General features: G+C 40.0%; 1 protein-coding gene across 3 annotated transcripts in view; it reads left to right on the top strand.

Moving 5' to 3' along the window:
* Positions 1-18,365, top strand: part of LOC137339542 (triple functional domain protein) — a 522,426-nt gene that overhangs the window by 450,730 nt on the left and 53,331 nt on the right. For all 3 annotated transcript variants that reach the window (XM_068001904.1, XM_068001903.1, XM_068001905.1), the window contains 3 exons: positions 13,398-13,687; positions 16,672-16,842; positions 18,195-18,290. In XM_068001904.1, the coding sequence (XP_067858005.1) occupies positions 13,398-13,687; positions 16,672-16,842; positions 18,195-18,290 (557 nt within the window). The remainder of the gene's footprint in view (positions 1-13,397; positions 13,688-16,671; positions 16,843-18,194; positions 18,291-18,365) is intronic.

The raw sequence follows: 18,365 nt of genomic DNA, 5'->3' as shown, positions 1-18,365 counted from the left end.
AAATACATCGCTGTCAATTCAATGAGCCAGAAACATTTTGGCAACTTTTTCCTGAGCCTTTAATTTAGTCATCTATGGATCCCTTTCAGTATTTGAGTTTATAGAGATTTGCCCTCTTATAATAGTCTAGGATTCTGTTTCTTACAAAGATGTTGGTTGTTTAACTTGTTAGTCCAAAATTTATATTAATCTTCAAATTGTGCCTTTTGCAGAAGAACCTAATCAAGCATTCTGATTGAGTATTCTTGATTTTCATAGCAAGGTGCTGATGCAAGCTACTCTTAGACATTTTATTCAAAACAAAATTCGCTTGTGCTAAAAAGATGGGGAAAAAAAATCACAATTACTTAGATATAAGACATTTCTTAAAAAATGTAACATTGATGGAGCAAAATTGAAAAGATAGGTTTCTTCCCTGTAATTGGACTTGCCTCTGTGTGTTTGAATGGTTTATTAATAGAAATCATGAACTAGCAACACAGTTGTTGATAAATTCTGGCACACATTCGTTTGGACCACATCCATGAAATGAAATATCATTGTGTTCTGTTAACAGCAGTAAGTTGTTGAGGAGGGAGGAGAGAGAATGTTCATAACCACTGAAGTATTTTGGTATGGTATATTATTGCTTGCCTCTGTTGGTGCACATTTTATGTGTAAGTGAGTCAGGCCTGATTGATGACTACTTTTCTGCTACACAAGGGTCGGTTTGATTTTAAAAAATTAAGTTGCACACTTGCAGAGAATTTAGTAATAAAATAAAGACTTGTATTTATATAGTGGCTTATCATGTCTCTCAGAACCATTCCAGTTCAATTCATATAATGTATTATTTTGAAGTGGAGTGACTTGTTATGAAGACAAATGTAGCAGCTAATTTGTACAAGCAAAACACCATGAGCAACCATTGGTAAATGCACAGTTGATCTGGTTTTGGTGGTGGTTGAGGGAGAAATATTGGCTGGGACACTGGGAAAACTGACTGCTGTCTGTTGAATAATGCAATGAGATCTTCAGCATCCAACTGAATCGCAGTAACTAGCAGACAAAGCCATCGGTTTAGTCTCATCCAAAGTACAGCACCTCTGGTAATGGCATATTTCCTCACTGGTGCACTGGACTGTCAGCTTAATTTCATGTGCTCAAGTCCATAGCAGGACCTAAACCCATGACCTTCCAATGCAGTGTGCCTCGAACTGAACTTCGTTGACCTGCAATTACATAGCAACAAGATAATTTACATTTGAATGCCAAGCTGTAGCTAAATAGTGTGCCATTATTGCAAGACGTTACATGACGCTGAGAAATGTTGGCCCTGGACTTTTGAAATTCAGAGAAAATGTACATTGAAAGAAAATTGCTGTTTGAAATACTTTGGGAGTTGAGTGGGTGGAACTATGACAAAAACTCATTAAATAGTACTTGTGTGTTCTTAAAAATTATTCAGAAGTGATTAAAGTAAACAATTGTTTTAGTTCTTTATGAAAGTGAGCAATATTTCAAAGCTTAAAATGATAGTTCACACAAGTGAAAAACAAGGTAACACACAAGTGCAGTATAATTTCTTTAGAGCTTGGCATAAACAGCATGGCAGGCTCTTGAACTCACTTCTAGGGTTTATTGACCTCTGTAGAATAAACAGAAGATTTCAGTGGTGACATTGAGTTCCAGGTTTTGTTTGACTCTTGCACCAGAACATCGTAACTCACTTGATTCTCTGGTACTTGGGAGTTGTGAGTCATTTATGGATGTGAAAAAACATTGGTAGTTTGCTTCACCGGTGAGAGATTCTTTTTTTCTTTTTCTTTCTTTCATATCCAGGACCACAATAATTTACAGTAGTCAAATTAAAGGTAACTCTTTACTCAACTGAGTTATCACTTAGCAGTTGAGTTCCAAAATGCTTTTAAAACTTGAAATGTGAATCACCCATGGAACAAATCAAATTGTGCACCATTGACATTGCATGACTTACATTTGTTTGCTTGTGTGAATCATCATAACTGATTTTCCCATTCATCACTTGTAAGATATGGGTCTCTTATGACAATCTGTTTTTCAAGACCCTACAAGTGGTCTGATGTCTCTTTCAAGGGCTTTTGCTTCCATCCAGAGTTCTCCTCGATCAGTGTTATTGAAAGAAGATCTGTCTGACACTAGAAAGCAGCATGATATTTACTCATTTATGCCATTCCTAAACAGTATTAAATACTGTGTGATGATCATGACCATTAAACAAAATACTCAATTATTCTGTCACAGGTAAGACATGACATTATCATTTGTTAAATTTGGAGCAACTAGATCTTTTGCATGCCTTGAGCAACTTAAGGGGGTGTATTGGTGGAATTTTCTTCTGTTGGTTGAAAGCTAATTCAATTAATTAATTATTGGCCCTAAAATTTTTCTGTAATGCTTGGACCAAATCATAACTTGGCCATATATGTTGATAATATGTGCTTAATTGTGAGTCAAGAATGTACCGGCTCTTATGATTTAAGTTGGTTTTTAACAGTGAAGCTGAGGTATTGTTGAAGGTTACTCAAGAGATTCATGATTGTAGCCTCAGGCAAGCTCAGTTTACAGCTGACTGCTGGAAATAAATATGCAGGAAGTCAGTTATTACCAGAGATTTAGGCTGCTTTAAAAGAAATTAAAAAGAAGAAAAACTCTTTGAAAACAGCATTTAAACCCAGTGACAGTCATTTCCTTTATACTTGTGATCTGTACAGTGCCTTGCACCGTCTGGAACAAGCACTGACATGGTGGGGCTGAAAGGCAAAACTCCACAGGGCATGGTCTCCCATGACCCCAGCATGTGGCACTGAGCCTTTAGAACAGCACTGTACTTTCTTTCTGAGAGCACTGAAGTGTACAGCCACTTTCAACTAATTAAAGATTGACTCTCCCTTAAATACCAATGAATCTGTTACACTGTTTCTTTTAAAATTTTCCAAATCCAATCATTGAATTATGGATAAAACAAAAACTGCTTCTTTACTGCTACTGTAATGAGGAGAGAAAGAAGAGAGAGACAAAGTTGTAGAATAGTTCAAAATGTAATCCTTTTTCAAGATACTACATTTTAGAAATATATATGTTACAACAAAACCATACAATGCAGTTCTAAAATTGACTTTTGCCACTTAGGACAAATGATGTGTTGGTGTTCTTTTGGATTTATATTAATTTTACAGAAAGTAACCTATTACTATGGGATTTGTTTTTTTGTTTGTGTGCATATATGTTTATATCAGTGAATATTTGCATGTTAAAAAATCAATCTAATAAAAATATCACTAAGGAGCAGTTATTTGTGGAAAAGTGGAACTTTGAGGAGCTCTTGAAGCGACAACATTCAAGGCCTCTAAGCCAAAATAGAATTCAAGTCTTAACTGCTTTCACACTCGAGGTTTCTCTGAAAGTCTTTCATCGATCTTGTCTAGTTGAGTGGAGAAAAGAAAATCTTGTCCAGGAAATGGTCGCTTCAGCCATTGCTGAAACATACTGTCTGATGAGTCAACAAAAGAACAGCATTTGATGCCTTTTTTTGATGTGGCTGTGGTATGTTATTTGGATGTTTTGGGAATACATTGATTTTATTTAAAACTCTCTTTCTCATGATGCAGTTTGAAAAACAAGAGTCAGTGGATAAAATCTGATTGAGAGTCTGTAAATTTAACTCTGAAAAACTTTCTATTCCACTGGTTTTTATTTCACACAAGTAGTAAGGGCCAGTGATCCTGTTGGGACAAAACTGTTCAAGGTTCAAAGCTATGAAGTTTAAAAGTCTTAGAAACTTCGCCTCACTATTCTTAGACATTTAGGTATTTGCATTAAATGGTGTAAGATGACCAGAGTTGAGCCGACTTGAGCAATGCCATAATTGGCGTGTGAATGGATTGCTGAATACATGGGTCATTTAATATTGTACTCTCTCAGAAGAGAAAACAATATCACACCAGTAAGGGAAACAGCCAAAATCTGCTTCAGCTGACTGGGCTCAGTCGAGCATTACCCAAAGAATTGTATTTCAAGCTGAAATGCTACAAATTAGTGACACCGTTATCTTTCTCTGATCTTTCCCCTCCCTATCTCCATGCAGTAGATTTATTACTTAATTGCCATTACTGGCTGATTGATCGGGATCTGAAGATTCTCTGATTCAGACTGCCGGTTTCATCATTAGTTTCACCGATAAAGTGATTACTCACAGGGGGTACAATGAGAACGCTGATGCATCCCCACCATTCCCCTCCACCGCCCGTAGTTGGGTGCTTCTCAACTGCTTTCGAAGCGGACAAGGACAGTGCACCTCAAATCTTCACCTATGGGGCCTTTATGACGATGATAAATGCCTGTGCGGACAAATACAAACCATGTCCCACGTTGTTGAATCATGCACACTAACTAAACTATCTGACGATCCATGCGCTTTGCAAGCTGGTGATGAAAATGCTCTAAGATGGCTGGAATTATATGTTGAGTCCACATACGCTAAATAAATAATAATTATATTAATTGACTGTGTTCAACAATAGCGCATGTTATGGGGTAAGTTTAGGCGGACTCATGTGCTTCACATATTGTGAAGTGCTGTGATGACTTTGGCGAGTGATCAGTACTCACGTCATTAAAACTCATTGACCAGCGTGGACTTTGCATGAACTGTGACTTCATCAATTTAAGGCTTGGGGACTGAATAACCAGATGTGAAAGGGAGGGGAAGGGGGACAGCATAAATGGCTGTGGAACTTTTTACTCCCACCCTCCTTTCACTTAAACAGAACCAGATGTATGTTGTCACTAAATCCTCGGTGACCTTTTGCTGCAGCCACAGTTGGGAGTCAGACACTGTGTTACAAATAAAATAGCATAGCCCTGATGCTGTCTTCCTGTATCGGTTACAAGATGAGTCACTAAATTACACAAAAGGAAAATAAGTTTCATGGTCCATGTGGAACGGGCCCAGTGATTTACATGGGAATGCTATGTAACTGCTTATTTATTCCTAATACGATGTAGTGTCCAATGTTGGCAATGTGAGTGAGCATATCGAGCAAACAATGAGAAAGAAGCATGTAAATTAAATAATCGCTTTCAAATATTTACATTTTAGAGCTAAGCTTGTATTTGGACATGGAGATTTTCAGGGTTAGTTTTAAACCAGAAAGACTTTTTTTTCAACTTTTGAATCCTGATTAAAAAATGCAGTGATAGCATGGCAGAATTATTCTCCAAATCGAGTTTGTTACTTTTGCAGCTATATAACCTTCAGTGATTTTTTTTTCATTTTGCATCTTTCCCTGGATAATTATTCTTATTTCACAAAAATAGTATGATCTTGCAGTAAAGACAAAACAGAAAAATGTACGAGTTCAGCTTCTCTGGGTAATTAAACATGAGGACTAAGCACATATTTGAATTTCCTATAGCTTAATGACCAAACCCTTTTATTAGGGATAAGAAGATAAAAGGTGCAGATGTGAAAATCAAATAAAAACAAAGCACTAAAAAGGTATTGCAGGTTAATAAATGTCTGAAAAAAGCAGGAACGATTTGGTGTGATCTAATTCTGATAGGTTACAGTTGAAACTTTAACCTTTTTCATCTTCAGATGTTGATTGACTTTCTGTGCATTTTCAGTGTTTTCTTATTAGATTTTTTACCAGCTTTCATCTTTATAGTGAATAAAGGAACAAAACTTTCATCCTAGCTGTGTGATTCATTGCACTCTATCATGGACCTCAACTAATGGATTAGTGTTAACGCATGTTATTCTTTTTAAGATGAGCAGTGATCTCTGCTGAAAAGTGAAAGATCACATAACCTGTAATTAAGCACTCTCTCCACCTGAAATAATCTTTGTACGAAGAGTAAAAAAAATCCAATTGCTATATGATGTGTACTGAGTCATACAAACCAGGAAGATCCCACATTTGATCATTGGTCTCTGCTCAATTAGATGATCTCAATCAGGTAGCAGTGTGTATTAAAACTGACCTTGGTTCCTGAACAAGATATTGAAGGGCTGCCAGCAACTATAGAACCAATCTAAGGAGAGATGGCATTTTTTTTTAAATTCTATTATTTTAACTTTAGGCAGGGGCACAGAATGTATTCTGAGTGGGGGATTTCACTGTCCATCACTAAGAGTGGCTCAGTTGTACCACCTCTGACTGAGTTGGCCAAGTCCTGCCTGACGAGGCATGCATCAGATCACAAGGAAATAACCTACATGACCTCGTTCTCACCAACCTACCTGTTGCAAACACATTTGTGCATAATAGCGTTAGTAGAAGTGACCTTTGCACAGTTCTTGTGAAGACAAAGTCTCATCATCACGATGAGAACACCATCCATCGTGTTGTGTGGCACTACCACCATGCTAAGTTGGACAGACTAAGAACACATCCAGCAGCCCAAAACTGGACATCATGAGGCTGTAGGTCATATCACCACAATCTGTAACCTTATAGCTCAACACATCATTCACTCCTCCATCACCATGGCTCAATGTGGAGTGTAAAATTATGTGCCAAGAGCAGCATCAGGCATACGTTAGAATAAAGCACTAACCTAGGAGACCTACAACGCAGGGCTACTTGCACGATAAACACCAAAAGTAGAAGGCTATACACAGAACTAAACAGTCCCACAGTCAATGGAGTATAGCAAAGCTCTGTAGCCCTGCGACATCCAGTCAAGAATGGTGTTGGACAATCAGGCAACTAATGAGAGGAGAAGGCTCCATGAACGTCCCTATTCTAAGCCATGGTGGGTGCTAGAGTCAAGGCTGAAGTGTTTTCAAGCATCTTCAGCCAAAAGTAACAAATGGACGATCCCCCTCAGCCTCCTAAGATCCTCCTCATCATAGATGCCAATGTCTAGCTAATTCAGTTCGCTTTAAGTGATATTAAGAAGCAGCTGAGTGTACTGAACACAGCAAAGGCAATGGGCACTGACAGCAAGGTAACACTGAAGTCCTGTGCACCATAACTAGCCACCCATTCCCCAGACAAGCTATTCCAGTGCAAATATGATACTGGCATCTACCCAATAATGTGAAAATTTCCCAGGTATGTCCTATCCACAAAAAAGCAGGACAAATCAAACCCAACCAATTACTGCTCTAGTTGCCTCCTCCCTCCTCATGAGCATAGTGATGGGAGGAGTTATTAATCGTGCTATCAAGTGACACCTACTCACAAAAACTTTCGCGCTGATGATTAGTTTGGGTTCCGCAAGAGCCACTCAGCCTTGATTGAGACATTGACACGAGCTGAATGCCAGTGGAGAGGTGAGACTAACTGCAGAATCTGACCAAATAACTAAAATCCTCCCATAACTGGAGTCAGACCTGACACACAGATAGAGGGTCATGGTTGTTGAAGGCCAATCATCATAGCCTCAGGACATCGCTGCAGGAATTCTTCATAGCAGTGTCCTCGGCCACTCGTCTTCAGTTGCTTCACCAATGACCTTCCCTCCATCATAAGATCAGGGGTGAGGTTGTTTGCTGGCAATTCCACAGTGTTTGCTACATTCACAACTCCTCTGATAACAAAGCAGCCTACAACAACACCTGGAGAACACCCAGGTCTGGGCTGATAAGTGCCAGGCAGTGTCCATTTCTATACAAGAAAAGGCCTCGCCATTTCCCCTTGATCATCAGCGAGTCCACCGCCATCAACATTCTAGAGATCACCACTGATTAGAAGCTTAACTGGATTATCCATATCTACAATGTGGCTACAAGAACAGCACAGAGGGTGGGTACTCTGCAAAGAATGACTCAGTCCTGACTCCTCACATCCTCTCCACCATCTACAAGGTTCAAGTCAGAAGTGTAATGGAATACTTAACACTCACCTCGATGGGTGCAGCTGAAACAATACTCAAGAAGATCAACACCATCCAGGACAAAGCATTCCATTTCATCAGATTACCATCATTGGACGCCATATCCATTCCCCCCACCATTGGTAATTTGTACTATCAACAGGATACATTACAGCAACTCGTGGCAGCATGATCGTGGGAACCATCTTCTCCAAGTTTCCCTCCAATTCACATACCAACATGGACATATATCGCCATTCCTTCTTCATCACTGGGTCAAAATCCTGGAATTCCCTACCTGACACCACAGCACAATGACTGTAGCGATTCAAGGAGAACGTCCACTACCACCTTCTCAGGGTAACTAGCGATGGTTAATAAATGTAGCCTTGCCAACATTGCCCACATCCTGAGAACAAATTTTTTAGAAAGATGTTAGTGTAAGCAGTATAAATCAACGGTCAGAACTATATTCTACAAGTGAGGAAGTCTTTAATTGCTCACTCAGGATTTATGAGGCCTTCTCCAATCACAGAATAAAGTTCTTTGTTCTGCAGGTCCTTGTGGACACATGGCTGGCTATATAGGTTTCAGCTTTGGTTCCATCACATGAATGATTTCCTGAGTGATAGACTGTGCTTAGTGAGTCGGTATTTAAACTGAAAGCAGGTGCTAATCTACATGATGATGAGCTGTGGCCATTTATCATCATCTTTTATTCATAACATTTTTGGTGAACATTTTGCTCTTGGAAACAATGGTCTGACCCATCCAGTCACTCAAACTATTTGTACTTAAAATGTCTTTGCTCACTAATATGTAGTACAAGCAAAATACAGTGCAGCCCACCTCAGCAGCTCTGCCTTTTCCTAGGAGTAAGCAAGTCAAAGAACATTAGCAGACACTGCTTGAGTTTATTTAAAACAAAACAAATAAGACTTGCATTTATGTAGCACCTTATCACATTATTCAGAAGGTCTCAAAGCGAAATACAATGAATTGAATACAGTGTAACAGTGCAAGTACTTTTGTTCTTATTGATCCACCAAACAGCATGCGATGAATGGCTAGTCATTCTGTTTTTGGTGGTATTTGGTGGCCAGCTATTTAAAAACTGTACCTCAATAACTGACACTGCTCTGAAGCCAGTTTGTCTGAACAAGCTAAAGAAAAATATTTGTTTTGTCCAGTTTACTTGGTTGCCTGAACAAATTGCATCCACTGTAAAATGAAGTGCATTGTGATTGGCACAATTCAATTGCCTGGACTATATCCATCCAGTGCTATTGGATGAATTATTTTCTGGTATTCCATTGCTCCCCACCAGTTATTGAATTGCAGGATAATGTTATTCTTTCACCTTTGTTGTTTCACATACAAAAGAAAGAACTTGTATTTACTAATTACAGATGACCTGACAGAAGTCTTTAAGATTATGAAAGGGTTTGATAGGGTCGACGTAGAGAAGATGTTTCTACTTGCGGGGGAGACCAGAACTAGGGGCTATAAATATAAGATAGTCACTAATAAATCCAATAGGGAATTCAGGAGAAACTTCTTTACCCAGAGAGTGGTTAGAATGTGCAACTTCCTACCACAAGAAGTAATTGAGGCGAGTAGCATAGAGGGTTTAAGGGGAAACTAGATAAACACATGAGGGAGAAAGGTATAGAAGGATATGCTGATATGTTTAGATGAAGTAGGGACTGCGGAGGCTCGTGTGGAGCATAAACACCAGCATGGACTTGTTGAGCTGAATGGCTTGTTTCTGTGTTGTACATTCTATGTAATTCCCTCTCACAGCCCCTCTCCCCCATCCCCCAACCCCCCACCCCGAATGATCATGCAAGCATTGTCGTAAACCGTTTCACTGAGAATGTAACCATTGAGAGTAAAAACACCTAACAAGTCTCCATTGTAGCAACAAGCACTTAAAGTTACAAAAATAACCGCTAGGCAAATTAAAATGAGAATTTTTTAAAAATTTGTTCGTAAGATGTGGGCGTCGCTGGCAAGGCCAGCATTTATTGCCCATCTCTAATTGCCCTTGAGAAGGTGGTGGTGAGCTGCCGCCTTGAACCACTGCAGTCCGTGCGGTGAAGGTTCTCCCACAGTGCTGTTAAGTAAGGAGTTCCAGGTTTTTGACCCAGCGACAATGAAGGAACGGCGATATATTTCCAAATTGGGATGGTGTGAGACTAGGAGAGGAGCGTGTCGGTGGTGTTGTTCCCATGTGCCTGCTGCCCTTGTCCTTCTAGGTGGTAGAGGTCGTGGGTTTGGGAGGTGCTGTCAAAGAAGCCTTGACGAGTTGCTGCAGTGCATCCTGTAGAAGGTACACACTGCAGCCACGGTGCACTGGTGGTGAAGGGAGTGAATGTTTAGGGAGGTGGATGGGGTGCCAATCAAGCGGGCTGCTTTGTCCTGGATGGTGTTGAGCTTCTTGAGTGTTGTTGGAGCTGCACTCTTCCAGGCAAGTGGAGAGTATTCCATCATACTCCTGACTTGTGCCTTGTAGATGGTGGAAAGGCTTTGGGGAGTCAGGAGGTGAGTCACTTGCCGCAAAATACCCAGCCTCTGATCAGCTCTTGTAGCCACAGTATTTATGTGGCTGATCCAGTTAAGTTTCTGGTCAATAGTGACCCCCAGGATGTTGATGGTGGGGGATTCGGCTATGGTAATGCTGTTGAATGTCATGGGGAGGTGGTTAGACTCTCTCTTGTTGGAGATGGTCATTGCCTGGCACTTGTCTGGCGCGAATGTTACTTGCCACTTATCAGCCCAAGCCTGGATGTTGTCCAGGTCTTGCTGCATGCAGGCACAGACTGCTTCGTTATCTGAGGGGTTGCGAATGGAATTGAACACTGTGCAGTCATCAGCGAACATCCCCATTTCTGATCTTATGATGGAGTGAAGGTCATTGATGAAGCAACTGAAGATGTTTGGGCCTAGGACACTGCCCTGAGGAACTCCTGCAGCAATGTCCTGGAGCTGAGTTGCATGGCCTCCAAAAACCACTACCATCTTCCTTTGTGCTAGGTATGACTCCAGCCACTGGAGAGTTTTCCCCCTGATTCCCATTGACTTCAATTTTACTAGGGCTCCTTGGTGCCACACTCGGTCAAATGCTGCCTTGATGTCAAGGGCAGTCGCTCTCACCGCACCTCTGGAATTCAGCTCTTTTGTCCATGTTTGGACCAAGGCTGTAATGAGGCCTAGAGCCGAACCCAAACTGAGCATCGGTGAGCAGGTTATTGATGAGTAAGTGCCACTGCTAGCACTGTCGACGACACCTTCCATCACTTTGCTAATGATTGAGTGTAGACTGATGGGGTGGTAATTAGCCGGATTGGATTTGTCCTGCTTTTTGTGGATAGGACATACCTGGGCAATTTTTCCACATTGTTGGGTAGATGCCAGTGTTGTAGCTGTACTGGAACAGTTTGGCTAGAGGCGAGGCTAATTCTGGAGCACAAGACTTCAGAACTACAGCCAGGATGTTGTCGGGGCCCATAGCCTTTGCTGTATCCAGTGCACTCAGCCGTTTCTTGATATCACATGGAATGAATCGAATTGGCTGAAGACTGGCTTCTGTGATGGTGGTGATATCGGGAGGAGGCCGAGATGGATCATCCACTCAGCACTTCTGACTGAAGATGGTTGCAAACGCTTCAGCCTTGTCTTTTGCACTCACGTGCTGGACTCCGCCATCATTGAGGATGGGAATGTTCATTGAGCTGCCTTCTCCCGTTAGTTGTTTAATTGTCGTCCACGATTCACGACTGGGTGTGGCAGGACTGCAGAGCTTTGATCTGATCCGTTGGTTGTGGAATCACTTAGCTCTGTCTATAGCATGTTGCTTCCGCCAGATTGGCACCTCATTTTTAGGTACGCCTGGTGCTGCTCCTGGCATGCTCTTCTACACTCCTCATTGAACCAGGATTGATCCCCTGGCTTGTTGGTAATGGTGGAGTGAGGAATATGCCGGGCCATGAGGTTACAGATTGTGGTGGAATACAATTCTGCTGCTGATGGCCCGCAGTACCCCATGGATGCCCAGTTTTCAGCTGCTAGATCTGTTCTGAATCTATCCCATTTAGCATGGTGGTAGTGCCACACAACACTTTGGATGGTGTCCTCAATGTGAAGACGAGTCTTCGTCTTCACTTTATTATGTTTGTGCTACAAGGGACAGAGGAGAGAGAGAAGAATTTATGTGTTCTAAACACCCACTTATACATGAACTCATGAAAGAGGATGCAATGAGCCCTCTGTTTTCCCAACTTTGAATGTTCCAGAATACATTATTTTGTGTTTCAGTGTTTCAGAAACATGAAAGCTAATTGATCGCCGGACTGCTTGTGTCAGTTTACAGAGGTTTTCTGTCTTGCGGTTGTTGAAATAATCTTCGCTTTGTGTGTGGTGTAGGTGACCTAGACAGTCCAGAACAAAAATACACACACAGGTGAGAGAATAATATGATGTTTTTTCCAGCAAGAGTAAGCAAAGGGAACTGTTAAATGCTGGGATTGTTCTCCTTAGAGCAGAGAAGGTTAAGGGGAGATTTAACAGAGGTGTTCAAAATTATGATGGGTTTTGGTAGAGTAAATAGGAGAAACTGTTTCCACTGGCAGGATGGTCGATAACCAGAGGACACAGATTTAAAATAATTGGCAAAAGAATCAGAGGGGAGATGAGAAGAATTTTTTTTTACGCTGCATATTGTTATGATCTGGAATGCACTGCCTAAAAGGATGGTGGAAACAGATTTAATATTATCTTTCAAAAGGGAATTGGATATATACTTGAAAAGGAAAAATTTGCAGGGCTATGGGGAAAGAGCAGGGGAGTGAGACTAATCGGATAGCTCTTTCAAAGAGCTGACACAATCATGATGGGCCGAATGGCGGCCTCCTGTGCTGTATGATTCTCTGATTCTAAATGTCAAGTGCACCATGTTTCAAGAAATTACAAGCTGTTGCTGCCACTATCGTGATAATCTCTAGGTTATTGTGTGAGCAATAACTTAGATAAAGGATGCAATGTAGGATATTTTAATAAACTCGCAACTAATTGTTTTGTTCAACAAAAAGTATATGTAAAGATTTAGATCTAATTGTCTATATTTTAACCCGATTTTTACCACAACGCTCCACACAAGAACATAACAAAAGACAAGGATGAGAAAAGGCCATTCAACCCAAGTCCATCCCTATAGTACCCTAGCACTTCCATCTTAGCATCCAATACTGTGAATTTCTACTCACATCTAGACTGTCAAAGGGAAGTGCTGATTGTAGACTTGATGTTTCCCGTAGGAAAGGGGGAATTATAAAGTAGGTCAGCCAAATGGCACTCATACATGTGGAAGATGACAGTGACACAAGCTGTGGCATGGGAATGGGTGCCTGCCAACGCCCTTTACAAAGGAGTGGAGCAGAGGGAATCTAAAGTAGAATTCTATTCTGTTCGTAGAAAATGGCTTTCCAAAATAAATCTAATACTTTGTCACTTCTGTATCCAGTGTTATCTTTATTGTGTGTGCTTATCTTCTACAGACTCGCTTTCAGTGTCCAGCAATGATGCAAGTCCTCCTGCCTCAGTGACCTCACTTCATGCTGTGAATACAACGCAAAGCTCACCAGGCCCAAAGCGTCCTGGTAACACTCTAAGGAAGTGGCTCACCAGCCCTGTAAGGCGACTCAGCAGTGGAAAAGCAGATGGCCATGTGAAGAAACTGGCTCACAAACATAAAAAGAGCAGGGATGTCCGGAAAAGTGCCGATACTGGGGCTCATAAAGACTCTGATGAGAGTGCTGCTACACCCCAGGAAGAAATTGTGGATGAGGTGAGTAACAGAGAGCCTGAAAATCTGGTTGAAACTTTGCCCAATTTAAGCAGGCTAAAAGCAGACATTATTTAAATACCCCGAAGCCCAAAAAGGAATTAAACTCTTCTTTCTAAAACTAAAAAAAAAAATTTCATTCAGGTTTCACCTAGTCAGAAGTTAAACAGAAACATCATAAAATTAATTGCATCGTTTTACTCTATCTAGATATATCATATTCCAGAGTTCTATCTCTCTTCCAGCTTATTTGTATAAATCACTGAGTGTTAATGTTTACTTTTTTTGTTGAAGAATTGGTAAAGTATATGAAAGACTTTGAAAATTCCAAGAGATTTTGTGATGTTACTTTTGTGCACTGATAACGATTCTCTGATGCTTTAACAGAAACATGCCACTCTGTTGAATAACTTTCAAAATAGTAGAAAATTACATTAAAGAAAAGGAGATTTTTTTTTAGTTGAGAAACCAAAATGAAAGGCCAAGGTCCACAGTTCAGGATAGCACCAAAATTGAAAGGATTAGATTAGGTAAATTGTGAAGCAGTAATTAGGTGATGCCAAACTTGAAATTTAAAAGCATAAGGATTGTAGAAAGAAGGAAAGACTGGTGACATAAGAAGTTCTACAGTTCTAGAATCCTAGGAAAGAATGAGTTGAAATAGGAGGCTCTATGATGAGCCACAATTTAAACGTTGTGGGATGCAGAGAAGAGGAAGAGTGCATAGGATGGCATCTTTGCAGCTTTGAAAGACCAAAACAGGAAAGTTCAGAGGACCACTAATTATAATAGTATTGATAAAATACATAAAGAATAACAGATATTACCTATCAGACAACAATCATTTTCTTGTATCCTATCTAGGATGCTAAAAGAGCCTCCCAGATATAGGAGCAGTATTCATGTCTTGGGCAGACTTGGAATTCATAGACAATTATGTGTTGTTAAGGGAAAAATGAGTGTTTGGAATGAAAAGGAAACCAAGCCTCGTTTGGGGATAACTAACAATGGAAGAGATGTGGGTGTTCCATGTGAGGTCAGAGGAGAAAGACCAAGAGTGTCAATAGATAAAGAAGCACTAACAGTAGAGCCATGAAAGATAAGAGGCGATAGCTGTTGGTCAGCTGTTGAGCCATGAAAAAGCCAAGCGTTTAAAGGATTGAAAGAAACTAGGCTTTTATTGCCCTATCGACGAACTTGGATGAGGTCACCGTATAGTGATTCAACCATTCTCCTGCGAGAAGAACTAGAGTTTGTGATCACTGAGTTTGTGCAACCTGAAGGAAGTTGATGAATGTAGAGTGGAATCATCAGCAGAAGAATGAATTATTTTGAATGATGAATGAAGGAGGTTGCTAAAAGGACAGAGCACTGGGAGACCCCCGAGCTAATGGGAAAAAAAGTTGAAGGATGAGCCACAACCTAAAGTTTTGAGAGGAAACCAAATGGTCGTGAACATAGGTTTGATGGAATGCTTAAGATTACTTGTTTGGACGTGCATGGTGCCAGACCCTGTCAAAAGATTTGGTGATGTCCAATGACCAAAAATATTCAAGAACAGAGTTCCAGAAAGGTATATCAAGGTGATGGTTAATTTGAGAGTTAACAACAAATTCCATAACTTTATAAAGCATTGATATAAGGGCAATAGAGCAGTAGTTGTAAGTATTAGAGGGGTCACCTTTCTTAGGGATAGAGTGAACCCTGGCAGATTTCCAAGAAGCAGGAAAGGTAGACTAGCAATAAGAAACAGCATAGGGCTGGCATTAGCTTGGGAGGCAAAATCTCAAGGACAATATGAGGTACGCCATTATAAGCACAGGTCTTATAGGAGTCCAAAGTGCAGAGGTGATAAGGCTGTTGAGGGAGCATGGGATCCTTGGCTTTGTAGATGGAGGCATGAAGTGGGGAGGTTGTGCAAGACCTTTATAGAGCATTGATGGGCCTCAGCTGGAGTATTGTGTCCAATTCTGGGTACCACATTTTAAGAAGGATGTCAAGGCCTTGGAGAGGATGCAGAGGAGATTTACTAGAATGGCAGCAGGGATGAGGGATTTCAGCTACATGGAGAAACTAGAAAAGCTGAGATTGTTCTCCTTAGAGCAAAGAAGGTTATGAGGGGATTTAATAGAGGCATTCAAAATCATGAAGGGTTTTGATAAAGTAATTAAGGAGAAACTGTTTCCACTGGCAGAAAGGTCGGTAACCAGAGGACACAGATTTAAGGTAATTGACAAAAGAGTCAGAGATGAGATGAGGAGAATTTTTTTTACATAGCTAGTTATTATGATCTGGAATGCACTGCCCAAAAGGGTGGTGGAAGCAGAATCAGTAGTAGCTTTCAAAAGGGAATTGGATAAATACTTGAAGGGGGGGAAAGAGCAGGAGAATGGGACTAATTAGATCACTCTTTCAAAGAGTCGGCACAGGCACGATGGGCCAAATGGCCTCCTGTTCTGTTCTAGGATTATAGGATCGAACAAACCTGATGGTCATTTTTAAACTGAGGGAATGTGTTTACCAATATCATCAAAATTAGAAACAATTTTACAACACCAAGTTATAGTCCAGCTGGACTATAACTTGGTGTTGTAAAATTGTTTACAATTGTCAACCCCAGTCCATCACCGGCATCTCCACATCATCAAAATTAGAGTTGAAGAAGAAAAATTAGTCAAAATGATCTGTATTCATTTCAGAATATAAAAAGTTAGGCCAGAAATTATCAATTTTAAAATACATCAGTATTCAGCAATGGGAGAGATGTCATGTCATTGCAATTTTTAGTGCGATCTGGTCTAATAAAATTGACAAAAAATTCCAATGGAATTCAAAAATGCCTGCACCTGCAGAACAGAGCTCCACACTATTTAAGCACATGTAGTTTGAATGTCTTTTTGCAGAACTGCTTTCATTATGTAGCACTTAGCAACTAGGTTTGCATTGGTGACCCAGGATTTTATTGGTACTGATTTTTTTTTCCACAGAGGGGGCGGAATGAAGGGCTCAGCAGTGGTACACTATCGAAATCCTCTTCTTCAGGAATGCAGAGCTGTGGGGAAGAGGAAGGTGAAGAGGGGGCAGATGCAGTGCCTCTTCCCCCTCCAATGGCAATTCAGCAACACAGTCTCCTTCAGCCTGACTCCCAGGATGACAAGGTAAGGTATCACCATCACATCCTACGTATTTAATGAACAAAAGGCTAATTGTAACATTTCTGAGGTAAACCAGTCGGGCGTCTTTTCAAAAATCAAACTTTCGAATTCAACTATTTAATTTTAAAGATATTCTTCTTTATTTTTAATTCCCCATAAAATTTAAAGTAAATCAAATCCATAAGTAAAACAAATAGAAAAATCACTTTGAATTTATTTTTTTCAACCATGTAGACAAATAAAGGAAATCTGACTACATCAGAATAAATTTCCCTTCAGTAACATAATTATCCAATTTCTGACCATACAATGCATACAAAAATAGTGAATATTAGGTGTTAAGACTAATGTTATACAATGAAAGAGGAAATTATTTTCATTGTATTTAAAACTAAAGTTTAAATCAGTTTTGACTTCCAGTGCTAGACATTTCCTAACTAATTATCCTACAGTCTACCTAGAACTTCACAGAAATTTGTAGTTACTGAAGAATATTTAATATATAGTGGCGTATCATGTGAAGTCTGTTCATTATGTGAAAAGATAACTTATATGCTATAACTAATTGCTTTGTTTTCTCTTTTTTTTAAATGTACTCTTATCACAGCATTATGTTGATTTATGTTCTGTCTCTGTATTTTCTCAGTTTCCTTATCTTTCTATTTAAATCATTATGCTTCCCCAGTCTTGGCCCTTCTGTTCTTAAATTGCTTTTGTTGTTTCTATACCGTATTGGCCGAAATTTGTGTGAAGCTTGCTTTGTTGCAAGGTTCAACTTAATCATATCAATCTTTTTTTTTCAAAAAAAAAGAATTAATGTTGGAAGTTGTTTGTTGTGCTTAATGAACCTCCTGTGTCGCAAATACCTTTCCTTTTCTATTAAAAGTCATTATGTGGAAATCCAGTCTGTTGTGCACTTAATGGTACATGAAGCACATAAAAGCCATGTACTTATACTTTACTCTGATTGGCTAAGTGTCCCTACCCAGAAATCCTTACTGTTGGTTCCCACAATATTCTACCAGCTACATGCAATTCCATACAACTAGACATAAGTTGACGTCAGATTGCTTTTGAGGCCAGAGATCTCCTAAATTCCTGCAGTCCTGGTCTGGAAACAAATCCATACATCCGAATGTACTTTGAGGATGCCTCAGAAATGGTGAGCCTTGTCCCCTTTAAAAAAAAGTAAAACAACAATTGTTTAATAGAAATGCCTGGATACCCTTCATAAACGATTAAATACAGTATTTTTGTAATGGTCTTTTTATTTATTTTTTAGCTCCTATCAATGCAGGAGTTCCCAAAAGTCACCTTCTTCTGTCAGTGAACATTCTCTATATCTTCTTTCTCAGACCTCCTCTCGTCTATCAGTGCGCCCCACAAGCTCAGAGACCCCCAGCGCAGCAGAGCTTGTTAGTGCTATTGAAGAACTTGTGAAAAGTAAAATGGTAAGAGATACTACCCATTTACTACCACAGATAAAATTCAAGCAAACTCTTCCAAATGTTCTTTACTGCTCAATA

The sequence above is a fragment of the Heptranchias perlo genome, chromosome 2 (genome assembly GCF_035084215.1).
Source record: "Heptranchias perlo isolate sHepPer1 chromosome 2, sHepPer1.hap1, whole genome shotgun sequence".
NCBI classification, from domain to species: Eukaryota; Metazoa; Chordata; class Chondrichthyes; order Hexanchiformes; family Hexanchidae; genus Heptranchias; species Heptranchias perlo.
The sequence above is the reverse complement of the archived record's forward strand: the minus strand, read 5'-3'. Positions and strand labels throughout refer to the sequence as shown.